This window comes from Oryza brachyantha, chromosome 1, assembly GCF_000231095.2.
Source record: "Oryza brachyantha chromosome 1, ObraRS2, whole genome shotgun sequence".
NCBI classification, from domain to species: domain Eukaryota; kingdom Viridiplantae; phylum Streptophyta; class Magnoliopsida; order Poales; family Poaceae; genus Oryza; species Oryza brachyantha.
The window spans coordinates 21,306,709-21,319,521 of record NC_023163.2 but is presented as its reverse complement, the minus strand read 5'-3'; the positions used below and the strand labels follow the sequence as shown (position 1 = coordinate 21,319,521).

Here is a 12,813-nt window from a genome sequence, read left to right as displayed (position 1 = left end):
AGGCGGCGGCCGGCGACAGTCGGGACGCCGCAAATCCATGACGCGGCAGCCGGCGACGGTCGGGACGGCCCAGATCCACGACGTGGCGGCCGACAGCGGATGGAGCCCGGTAACGTCGTCTTCAATCCGGTCGAGGCAAGGCGAGTCGACGACGCGGCAGCCGGGGCCGGTCGGGGCGGCGTGCCGTGACGAGGCGGCGGCTAGCGACGGTCGGGCTGGAGCAGATCGACGACGCAGCGGCCGGCGACGGTCGTGACGGCGCAGATCCACGACGTGGTGGCCGGCGAGGTCATCCTGATTCTCCTGTTACGTCCTTCGGTCGACGAGCTGCTCCATCATCCACTCTCAAATCTCTGTGCAAGGAAGGAGGGAGGACCGTGCTCGAAGCTCCTTGGCTCTAACAGGGCTCCCGAACCTTGCAAAGAAAGACGAGTGGTTCTGCAGAGCTACCCGTGAGGCCGAGCTGGAGGAGCGAATCCGAGGTGGCGACGTAGAGCTCCTCGCCACGTGCTCGTACTGAGCGTGCCCTTAGCCTCCAGACTCCAGTCGAGGCGTGGCACATCTCTAGTATCCGAGCCTCCGAGGGCACGAAATGGCAGGAGCAGCACAACCAGCGTACTGCTACTCGATCGACCAGTCCGGGCACCGGCACATTTCATCCCATTTCTTTTTTTCATTTAAAGCCCAAGGACGTCGTGTGAGGCTGACCAATCATGTGGGCCCGTGCTTCGATGGCGGTTGTACTGGCACCCTGCCTCTCCCTCAATGTGACGCGTTGTTTGAATTTGATGCTGGGTGCTTGGACAGTGGACGCACACATCCCCCTCGGAGTCGTGTATTAGCAGCAGTACCAGTACAGCTCGCTCGATCTTGTGATGAACAGATGCAAGGCAATCACGAGCATGGGTGAATAGGCCCCCATCTCACACAGATCTTTTCGCCGGCTTCATCATCCGATTTGCGATCGACTCGAGCCTGGTTAGAAAAATCTACAGTTGGAGTGGCCTTTTCGAGCTTCCAACGATGATAGCGTCGCGTCATGGTTGTCCCACGTTAACCCCAAGACCGAGAGGTGGCGGGGTCCAAAGAATCCCGAAACGACCCAACCACCAATTTCCACAAGTACCCAAAAGCCGAACCCAACCACGGCTATAACTACGGGCCGCCGGGTACTACCACCCCACGAACAACACGCACGCACACACCGATCACACATATGCACGGATCAAATTTCAGCCAGATCGAACACTATATATGGGAAATAAAGCGCTAAAGGAGGCGAAGAACCGGCAAAAGGCACAGCTCGTGCTGCGCTGCATTGAGCGGATGATCACCAAACAATGAAACTCCGGGAGATGGAAGCTAGAGAGAGTACACTGCAAGGCATGGCATGTCAGGCAGCCTTTTGATGGATTAGAACTAGATTACAAGAACACAAGCACTCTACTGTGTGATAAATACATCAGCTGGGGATCGAAGCACTGATCAGATCTTTTTTCTTTTTTTCGTGGGGAAAGAAAGTTCAAAAGATGGGACATGGCAAGCACAGCAGGCAGGCACCTATCATCAACTCGACGCACGCACTAAAAACCTAGTTACATTTTTTTTTTCTTGGTGACTCCTCATAAAGCTATGATGGGTAGAATGGTGGAGCTGGCCGGCTGCCCGGCCGGCCGGAGCTGGTGCTTTGTTGCTAGTCGTCGGGGACCTTGTAGGCGTCGGCGGTGATCTCGGTCAGCCACAGCCCCGGGAACAGCGACTGCACGAGACAGTTGCTAGTGTTATTATTAGCTGGATTCATTAGTGGTAGTATTATTCTCGCCCGCCTCGCGAACAAGAATTGATTAGAGTATTAAGCGGATGCTAAAAGCATATCGAGGAGAGCAATAAAATAGGGGTTCTTTTGTCTAATGAGAGGGTGGATTAGCAGATTAGGGAAGGGTGAGGGGTAATATGGGGAATTTGGCCTTACATCGAGCTGCCGTTGGACGACGCGAGGCCGTTTCCGAGGCCGCCGCCGCGGCCGGCCGCCGGTCAGGGCGTAGATGTCCTCCTCGATCTCCTCCGACGAGAGGGCCACGGCGAACGGGGCGCGCTCGCCGCCGCCTCGGGCAGCCTCCGCTCGTCTCGCGGCCCACGACGTCGTGGGCGATGCCCCGGTGCTACCGCGGGCGGAGGAACGGCGCTTCCGCTCTCTGAGGTTCCACGGCCTGGCTGCCGCAGCTGGAGAGGCATCCTGCGGCGGAGGCGGAGGCGTTGGAAGCGGCGCTGCCGGAAGCTCGGGCTCCGGTGACCGAGGCTGCGGCTGCGGCTTGGGTTGAGGCAGGTGGAGGCGGTCAGCGACGTCCTTGATGTGGCCCATGAGCTTCGCTCGGAGATCCTCTAGCCCGCCGTCGTAAGCCTCCTTCTCCTCCTCCTCATCTACGGCGCCGGTGTCGGTGGCGGTGCCGCCCCGTCGGTGGGACGACGACGACGACGAGCGGCGCCGATCGCGTGCGGGCCTAGCACCACCGCCTCCTCCGGAGACTGCCGGCAGGGACGGCACGCGATGGGCACGAGGCGTCGGGGTAGGCACCCACGGCTTCAGGTGGTGTGCCGTCGACGGCTTCGCCCTCGGATCCGCGGTCGCCGCCATGGTCCACACAACCCCACGGTCGGCGGCCGCCCAGCGCGGCGCGTCCGCGCCGCAGAGCCGCAGCCTTCGTAACAGCGGTGCTCAGCCGTGTCGCCGGCGATACGACGGCGACGGCAGCGGCGGCGTAGACAAGCAAGGGAGAGCCAGGCGAGGCGTGGGTTGAGACCGTGGTAGACCAACGCACGAGAGAGGGAGAGAGAGAGAACGAGAGACGGGTCGGGTCCGCGTCTCGTCGCGTTTTGTGAAGGAATGCGTCGCGAGGAGGGGGGTGGTGCGAGCGAGAGAGCGCGGGGGCAGTTCGGGTAATCCATTCCTCGCCGGGGGGTACGACACGACACGACACGCGCGTCGGAGTCCTTTGGGTGGAGGCCGGCGAATCGCGCGGGTCCCTCCCTGCAGCGAGAGCGGCGGCGTGGGGGTTGGAGTAGAGCCGCAGTAGCCAAAAAAGCCGGTGGATTTCGTTTTGGAATTTTCCGTGCGGGTCCCGGGTGTCAGCGCACGGAAACACGGGGACCTGGAATTTCCGGCGGTGCGGCGGGTGGTGGATGTGCGCCGTGCGGCACACTGCCCCCGTCTCACGCCCCCCCCCCCCCCAACAGTGGCGCCTCCGTGTGTGGCCCACGGTGAAAAAAGCACCCTTTCCCCCCCCCCCCCCCCCCCCCCCCCCCCCCCCGCCCTGCCCCGTCTGCGTGGTTGGTTGCACGGCAACACGTAACCACCTCGTAAGTCACTGCACCACCCAACTTTGTGCAGTGGCCTAGCACTCCACTCTCCAGCTAGATGGACACTACTACTGCGGCTCCTAGGACACGAGTAGTATGTTTACCCTAGTAGGAGTGGTAGTAGAGTACTACTCCGTTCGAGCATGTGCTAGGTGCTATGTACTGTGTACGTAGATGGGGGGCGAGGCGCTGGCAACGGGTACGGATAGATTTCTGATCTCGCGGATTTTGCCGTGTGCGAGTTACGCCGGCAGGTTAACAACGACACAGAGTACGGAAAAACAGCGCTGTCACGTTGGTGTAAAGCCTCAACTAACCAGGAAAGCACTCTGCAAAAAAGCTTGCTTGTCTGATGACCAACAGTGGATCGAATACGGAGTGTGATGGCGCCCAAGTGTGGTATTTGTTGGGGGCTAAAAGGAAAATTATATATGCGGGTGGTATCGATCTTATCATCTTATTTACTCCCTTCCGTTCCAAAATAAATCAATTTTTCACTTTTTGTCTATAATTTTTGACTATTCGTTTTATTTAAATTTTTTTGCGATTGATATTTTTGTTTTTATTGAATGATAAATCATGAATAATATTTTACGTGTGACTATTTTTTTCTAATTTCCTGAAAATTTTTCAAATAAGACGGATGGTCAAGCGTTGGATACGGAAACCGAATAATTGGTTTTTTTTTTTTGACAGAATGAGTATGTGCTTCTTGGTTATAAAACCATAAAGTTTACAATCCAGTAGCTTGCATGTTTTTTTCGTTCTATACCTACACCGCTAGCAGCGAGTAGGACCAGACATATATGACGATTGCACAAGTTTAAAAACAACGACTTCACTCAAAGATTTTATACCTCTATATTTTTTTATGCGATGTAGTTAATTTTTATATTTATATTTGATCATTTATCTTTTTAAAAAAATGTATAATTATTATTTGTTTTATTATTATAGAACTTTATAATTTTATTTGTTTGAATAATTTTTTAAATAATACAAATAGTTAACGCCACCATGTAAAAGAATATGGAAGTAGTACTATATTTCACTGCATCCTATGAGCATGCCTAATATTTGTTGATTTCGTCGTGCGTCTAATTAAGCCGGGAGCAAGCAAAACCCAGATCTGGACATGTTCTGAATGAACTTGATAAGACAGGAGAGCGATTCCATATGCTTCAATAGTAAAACTATAAAAGGAATCATCAAAGAGTGATATCATAACCATCAACGTCAACAGCATCAACACATCCGCAGCAAGCTAATAGCAACTACTCCATCGGGTTCGGGGGCCATCTCCCTTTCAGTCAGCCTAGCACAACTGGAGGATAATCCTTACTACCTGTGCAGATTATAATCAATAGCCTCCCATCAACGTCGCATTGCCACGAATTAAACGCCAAACAAGACCTAATCCCGGGCCGAGGAATGGTCGCACGTACGTCCTTTCTTAAATTTTTTTTTCCCCGTGTACCTCCTCTCCGGCCGTCAGCGTCAGATTTGCGTACGTGAACGTCGAGACCACCAACATGCCGGCGACAACATGTAGTAGTCTTGGAGGGTTGGACTTGGAGCTGCACGGTGACGGCCACGGTCGACATGCCGGCATGCCGCGACTTTGTGATCGAAAACAGATCGAGTTAACATGCTAATGATTAAACTTGACGCAATTTCAAATTATGTGGCACTTGAATTTCAAATTGTATATGACAAAATGATTTAACATCGGAGCTGGCGACTGTGGAAATGCATGGGGGAGGGGACCTCTGATTGCGAAACGCGAACGAATGCGTTGTTGCCTGTGTGGCTGTGTTGAGGCCGAAGCGTCGTACCCTGACCCAGCAGCTCTTTGGTTCCACTGCTAATTAAATCTCCTCAAATATTGCTTTAATAGTCGCTAGCTCTGGTGGTTTGGTGTCGCGGTCACCACTGATCGCCAGGCAGTTCGTCGCTTCGGCTCCCCTGAATTCCCCAGGATGGCAGAGACGGGCGAGCAGCACGGCCCAGTATTGATCGGCATCGACCTCGGCACGGCGTGCTCGGGCGTGGCCGTGCGGCAGAACGGCCGCGCGGAGGTCGTGACCAACGGACATGGCGGGCGGGCCACGCCGTCGTACGTCGCGTTCACCGACACGGAGGGGCTCGTCGTCGGCGACGCGGCCAAGAGCCAGGCGTCCCGGAACCCCACGAACACCGTGTTTGGTGAGTCCGTCGTGCACTCGTGCCGTCTCTTAAATGTCTTGATCGACCCTGACCTTCGACTGCTGCGTCTATACTCTGATAAGGTACGAAGCGATTGATGGGAAGGAGATTCTGTGACGCGTCCGTGCAGGCCGGCTTGAAGCTGTGGCCGTTCAAGGTCGTGGCGGGCCGTGGCGACAAGCCGATGGTCGCAGCGAACTACAAGGGCAAGCAGAAACTGCTCGCCGCCGAGGAGGTCGCGTCCATGCTGCTCTCGAAGATGAAGGCAGAGGCCGAGGCCTACCTCGGCTGCCCAGTCAAGAACGCCGTGATCACAGTGCCCGCGTCGTTCGACGTCGTCCAGCGCCGGGCCACCAAGGACGCGTGCGCCATCGCGGGGCTCGACGTCCTCGGCGTCATCCACGAGCCTACGGCCGCGGCCGTCGCCTATGGCCTCCACGAAAGCGCTAACGACAAGAATGTGCTCGTCTTCGATCTTGGAGGCAGTCACGCCAGCGTGTCACTCCTCGCTGTTGCGTCCGGCAAGATCGCCGTCATGGCGACCGCCGGCGACCCCTGCCTTGGCGGCGAGGATTTCAACGGCCGCATGGTCGAGCACTTCATCGCAAAGTTCAAGGCTGGGCATAGGAAAGACGTCAGTCGCAACGCGAGGGCTATGGTGAGGCTTAGGGCTGCCTGCGAGCAGGCGAAGAGGACGCTCTCGTCGGCGAGCTGGGCAGCCATTGAGCTCGAATGTTTTCACGAGGGCACAGACTTCTACTCGACCATTACGCGCGACCAGTTCGAAGATCTCAACCTGGACCTGTTCTGCAAGTGCATGGAGCCCATCAAGAAGTGCCTCATGGACGCCAAGATGGACAGACGCAGCGTGGATGACATCGTCCTCGTGGGCGGATCAACCAGAATCCCTCGCGTGCGGCGTCTGATCCAGGACCTGTTCGACGGGAAGGAGCTCCGGAAGGACATCAATCCCGACGAGGCGGCGGCGCGCGGCGCAGCCACCATAGCCAGTCGCGGGGGCGGCGATAGCTTGCTGGACCTGTTCCTGCCCGACGCCACACCGCGCTCGATCGGCGTGGAGGAGGCCGGCGGCGCCATGGCGGTGGTCATACCAGAGAACACCGCCATCCCCGTCAGGGAGACGAAGAGGACTATCTCCGTCCAGCCCCATCACAAGAAAGGTGTCGTCGTCTCTGTTTTCGAAGGAGAGAAGCCACGAGCAAGGGATAACACTCTCTTCTGCGAGCTCGAGCTTCCGGGTGCTCACCGCGGGGCGAAGCCCGGAGCCAAGCTCCCTGTCTCAGTGTGCTTCAGCGTCGATGCCGACGGCGTCCTGACGGTCTCTGCGAGCGACAAGGTGAACGGGCACAAGAAGCAGATGAGGTTCATGGAGCAGAGTCAGCTGAGGAAGAAGGAGATCGAGAGGATGGCTAAGGAGGCAAAGTACATGGCAGAGGATGAGGGCAACAAGGAGAGGATCAAGGCAAAGAATTCGCTAGAGGAATTCTTGTACAAGAAGCGCCGTGCCATCGAGGACGAGAAGAGGAAGGTAGACGACGCACTTTGCGCCGTCGAAGAGATGATTCAGAAGGTGCCCGGCGATCAGGTTTCCAGCGCAGGAGAGCTCAGCGACGCTCTGAAGAAGCTCATGATAGAATGATCTAGCTCCACCATTGCTGGGAAAGCAGGATGATGCCTAACGTTCAATTAACTTTTGGAACCGCCTGTAGGTTAACCGACGGAAACCGGTAATACAAAGGGGGTGGTGTTTAGATGAGACTAAAAAGTTTAGCCCTATGTTATATCGGATGTTTGACAATAATTTGAAGTATTAAATATAGACTAATCAAAAAATTAATTTCATAAATAAGAGCTAATCCGCGAGATGAAATTTTTGAGCCTAATTAATTCATAATTAGCAAATGTTTACTGTAGCATCACATATGCTAATCATGGATTAATTAGGCTCATTAGATTTGTCTCGTAAATTAGTCCAAGATTATGCATAGGTTTTATTTACAACGTTTACTATTTATATTAAATATCCAAACATCCGATGTGTTTAGCCCATAGAAACAAACACCCCAAAAATATGTTTATTATCACTTTTTAACCGTCAGATCAGCAGCTCACAATTAACTTAAAAAACAAGAGGACAGTACCTTGTTAAAATCACGCTAGAATTGCAGATGCAGCTTTAAATCTTCTCCGTGCGTTCCAACGAAAAGAAACAAATCGTCATTAACCCATTTTTACCATGAACTTTTACTTTTCATCTATTAATTTTTTTATATATTTTACACCTGACAGGTGAGCCCCTTTTCCTTATTTTTTCCTTCACAAAAGTATGAAGTTGGTGATGATAGGCGTGTTCGCAACAGGGAATGTTGTTTGATTGTGCAGACAAAACGAGAAAAATTATTAGCACATGATTAATTGAATATTAGTTATTATAAATTTAATAAATTAAGTTAATTTGATTTTTTAAGCAATTTTGATATATATTTTTTAAAGAACACTACGATATAAAAGTTCGACAGGCGTGTGAACATGAAAAAAAACTAAAATCAGCTCGTATTAGAGCTTGGGAGCGCGCCCAGAGTGTGTCGGACTCACTGCTCACCTTTGTTGCTGGTTTCTTTTTGAGTAATATAGGTATGAATACTAAGTATTTGCACTCAAAAATTTAGATGCATGTTCTCTCCACATAAAAGATTGTTCTGAAGACGAATATAAGATATACGCTTTATCCTTTTGCTTCTGCTTGTGTTTATAAACTAAAATTTAAATTTTAAGTTTAAGTAAGGAATTGATTTTTACGGTTTTTTCACTAAATTTTATTTTCCAGCATTGACTTTTTAATCGCTATGAATATATATATAAAAGTCTTATTTATAAATTATTTTTGATTTCCAAATATGTCAGAAAAAGTCAAAACAATCACCCCATAGGCTAAAAGAAAATTCAACTAGTTAACTATGACAAGTAGCAAGTATTTATGTCGTACCTATTATTGTTTATCAGTAAACGATTAAAACAAGACATTTTATTCCCGTGAGATCTCGTAGCGAGTAGTTGAAATTATGTCATCGGCTTTGTTGGGATGAAACGGTAACAACTTTTAATTTCAGAAGTGTCTGAATCTACTTATTACTCCATCCGTTCTAAAATAAACCTATTTTGCCTACCGCTTATCTCAATCACAATTATTTTCCATCCACGTTCTCTTTAACCAATCATATAATTCTTTCAATCATTTCTATATGCTTTCTTATAACTATATCTAGAGATGCTTACATTTTAGAACATATATAATGATTTTTAGTAGGTAGGAGTAAAAGACGATGAAAAGGTCCCCTACCATGTTAATTTTAGTAAAGGTTAATGCCGTTAAAGTAAAACCATATAAATAACAAATATGTGATTTGAAAATTACAAAATTTTGGGTGCTTGATATCTAGCACATCCTGTATACAAAATGCTATTGCATATTGAATTAGAAACAAAGAGTTTTATAAGATGATATCTAGCACATCCTGTATACAAAATACCACTTGTACTTATAGAATCTTTTATACATAAAATATATTTATATTTATTTAAACAAGAGCTTAGAATTGTACTCCCTCCATTTTTATATATAGATGGTGATATTGTCTTAACTTTTTCATGGCATTTGACCAATCATCCTATTATATTTTTTAGTGCAAATATGAAAAAAAAAAGGTTATGCTCTAAACCAAGTCACACCAAATTAAATTATACTTGATTTTTTAATTAAGATGAATGATAAAACATCATGTTAAAAACCAATGATATTATCTATAAAAACAGAGGGATTACTAAATTCAGTTCAACATTTAAATCTAGCCCTGAGAAATAAATTTGTGGATAAATCTACTCGTCCTATTAGTTAACAGCCGAAGGTTTATTCAAGTCTAAATATAAAATCACGGAATCATCCTCACACAAAAGCAAAAATAAGCTAATGTGCACAGATGCAGCAATAAAGATTGTTTATGGGAAGAAAAATGTGATGTATTCTGGCGATACACCGAAAAACAGATAAAAGCTCATAAAACCGATGAGCTACGTCAATTGAAAACAAGTACCCATGGTCAGATCCTAAGTGTCTTAGTGATACACTTTGCGGTTATAAGTTCATTACCAAACATCATGTTTCCTATATTATCGTTTGACAAGTCTCGATAAATCAATTACTAGCGGAAAAAACGAGAAGGTTAGTCGTTAGTATTATTCAACGGTTGAGGTAACCTGTCAAACAGAATTCCTGCCCAAAAAAAACATTGTCAAATAAAATTGACCCAAATAAGGTCACGAAATAAAATATTCAAACACAGTGCAAACTAGCAGATCAACTTACCAGCCTCGAAGCGTTCCAATAGTTCCGTTGGGAAGGCGAGTCTTTTCGCTTGGGCTGTTTATAGGCCTAATTTTAGTTTTTTAATGATTAAAAAAATTAAATTTTTAATCTTAAATTTAAGAGTCGGTTTGTCATCGTATTTTTTTACCTTTATATATATAAATCTTATTCATAAATTTTATATTTATAAATATACTATTCGATTTTATTTTTATAAAAAAATGAGCGAAAAGATTCTGATAACCCGATAGCTACCGCTTCCGCCAGGCTTGAACTGTTGCTATCCACCCAGATGGCCAAAACCCCTCCTCCCACTCCCGCAAAGAAGCCGCACCGAACCGTGGGCGACGCACGTGATGGCGGCGGCTCGACTCAACGACGGCAACTTGCAGGCTGAGCTCGAGCAGATAGCACTCCCGCCGGCGTAGACGCTGCCCGCCGACGTTCGCGTGATCGACCTTTCCGCCACGGGCCCCGCCCGCGCGGCGGCGGTGCGCGAGCTGGTGGAGGCGTGCGAGGAGCAGGTTTCTTCAGGGTGACTAGCCACGGCGTGCCGCCGAAGCTGGCGCGCGCCGCGGAGGCCCGCCGGGATGCCGCTCGGGTACGTCGGCAAGCGGATCGGCAGCGCCGACGACCTCGGCTGGATCGAATACCTGCTTCTCTGCCTCACCCACACCATCGCCGTGACATTGCCGTGCGCGACATTGCCGTGCGGGGGCCGGCCTGCCGGGTGGCCGCACGGGCACGCTGGCTTGTGCGCCGGCTAGCCGCACGCGCGTGTGGGCCCATCGGGTAGCGCACGGGAGGAGGAGGATTCGGGGGAGAGTGCGCTGGGCTGGGCGTGCGGGGTCCGGCGAGGTAGGGGTCCGCTGGATCTGGGCGGTCCGGTGGCGGCGGCGGTTGCTGGGGGAGACGGCGCATGGGAGGAGGATTCGAGAGAGGGAGAGAGGAGTAGCTGGACAGTGTTAGTCATTTTCCTAGGTGGGTCATATGTCAGAGCTCACTTTTTAACAGACGTAGGATGGAATGGTATACAGGTAAAATAAAATTTGTGTCATTGGACGGTGTCTATAATTCTTTTTATAGGATATAGGTAACCATTAACTTTTTTTTAATGACATATGGATAAAGGACTCACGAACCATAGGCGAGGCCAAGAATCCCCGAAACGCCATAATATATGAATCTCCCGGGTGGGCCGATGGAAAAAGAGCCTCACCTTTCCCCGTTTTTATTCAAAACTGACCCCTCTCTCCTCTTCTTCCTCATCCTTCTCTCTTCTCTCTGACTCTCTGTTTCTCGCTTTCGCTTCTGGCCTCCTTCCTCGCGCGGCCGCTCCCTCCCATCCCATGGTCCTCATGGCCGCCGTGGAGGGCCACGACCACCACCGCACCCCCGATTCCTCGTCTCCGTCGGAGGATTCCCCGCCTCCCGCTCCCGCTGCCGCTCCCCCGCCGCCGCCGCCGTCGCGCACGCGGCTCCACAGCTTCTCCTTCCCCACCCTCAGCTGGGGCACCCACCGCCTCCTCCGCTGCTCCAAGAACCCGGCCTCGTCGCCCCCGCCCGCGGCTCCGGACACCCCGTCCCCGGACAAGGAGAAGGCGGGCCACCGTTCGGTGGATGGCGTCGGCGGCGGTTCGCCTCAGCGGACCCCGCAGCGGCCGTGGAACCTCCGCACTCGCCGCTCCGCCACCGCCGCGCCGCGGCCGGAGGGATCGGACGACGCGGCGGATACGGCGCCGGAGCGTGCGCCGCCGCCAGCTGCGGCTGCGAGGAAGCGGGCTTTCTCCATCCTGCTGTCAAAGGAAGAGATCGCCGAAGACTTCAAGGCGATCCGCGGGACTCGCCCCCCTCGCCGGCCCAAGAAGCGCCCCCGTACCGTACAGCGCCAGCTCGACGTAAGGATTGAAACTGGGTTTGTAAAATTGCGAAATTTTTGGTATCCGATTTTGGTGTTTGATTCAAGTTGGCTTTCTTTTTTTGGTTTTGGAATTGCAGTTGCTTTACCCTGGATTCTGCCTAGCAGACGTAACGCCGGAGACATACAAGATTGAAGAGGTAATTGGTCTGTACATTCGGTTCTTTTCTTTGGTTGGCTCTCATTTCTGAATTCTGAATGCGTGTTTTTGTTCTTGCAGAGGTGATTGGTGTTGTGAGTGCTTCAATTGGGAGGGGATTTTGAGATGTTCTGATCGTTTTCCTGTCCTCATGTGATGAGCTAACAAGTTAATAGCCGTAATGTTCTGGATGGGTTAGGGGAAGTTTAGTTGGGAATCTCCTCTAATTATGTATTGGATGTGGTCGTTGAGGAGTTTAGGTTATGAACTTTGATTATTGGGCTTGTAGGTTGTTAATTGTATAAAGTGTAATCACCTGTACATTGTCTTAATCTATGATGAATTTTCGTTATTACGAAACTATGAGAAGGTTATTTAATATTTAACGTTGCATTTTGTTGTAGGCTAGTAGCATGTAACCGTAGGTGTTATAGTGTTTCTGTACATTTTCCTCTCATTCTTGACGGTTGCTTGCTCGATAATTTTTCCTAATAAGCGTGATATTATTGTTTTCATTGTATGCATTAAAAGAAGCTGCTTTAGCTTCAATGAAATAATTTGTGCTTTGTTGTTTTCAGTTAACGGTTATAAGGAGGAAAACTTGGTAACAGGTACCCCCTCCGTCCCTAAATGTTTGACGCCGTTGACTTTTTAACGCACGTTTGACCATTCGTCTTATTCAAAAAAGTTACATAATTACTAACTATTTTTATATCATTTTATTTATTATTAAGTATACTTTTATGCATATATATATATAACTTTACATATTTTTTTAAAAATTGAATAAAACGAATGGTTAGACGTGTA

At 49.9% G+C, this 12,813-nt stretch overlaps 3 protein-coding genes across 3 annotated transcripts; 2 read left to right on the top strand and 1 right to left on the bottom strand.

The window, feature by feature from the left end:
* Positions 1 to 1,411: 1,411 nt before the first annotated feature.
* Positions 1,412 to 2,856, bottom strand: LOC121056016 (ubiquitin carboxyl-terminal hydrolase 51-like). The gene is made up of 2 exons (XM_040529667.1): positions 1,973 to 2,856; positions 1,412 to 1,759 (listed from the first exon to the last, which is right to left on the bottom strand). Exons 1-2 carry the CDS (start codon positions 2,633 to 2,635, stop codon positions 1,694 to 1,696), a joined length of 729 nt encoding a protein of 242 aa, XP_040385601.1. The 5' UTR covers positions 2,636 to 2,856; the 3' UTR covers positions 1,412 to 1,693.
* A 2,480-nt stretch (positions 2,857 to 5,336) lies between these two features.
* On the top strand, positions 5,337 to 7,393 carry LOC107303377 (heat shock cognate 70 kDa protein-like). The gene is made up of 2 exons (XM_015840592.1): positions 5,337 to 5,562; positions 5,646 to 7,393. Exons 1-2 carry the CDS (start codon positions 5,337 to 5,339, stop codon positions 7,220 to 7,222), a joined length of 1,803 nt encoding a protein of 600 aa, XP_015696078.1. The 3' UTR covers positions 7,223 to 7,393.
* A 3,730-nt stretch (positions 7,394 to 11,123) lies between these two features.
* Positions 11,124 to 12,478, top strand: LOC102702242 (scavenger receptor class F member 2-like). The gene is made up of 3 exons (XM_040530022.1): positions 11,124 to 11,844; positions 11,945 to 12,004; positions 12,085 to 12,478. The coding sequence occupies exons 1-3, from the start codon at positions 11,296 to 11,298 to the stop codon at positions 12,088 to 12,090; spliced, it is 615 nt and encodes a 204-aa protein (XP_040385956.1). The 5' UTR covers positions 11,124 to 11,295; the 3' UTR covers positions 12,091 to 12,478.
* The last annotated feature ends 335 nt before the right edge of the window (positions 12,479 to 12,813 follow it).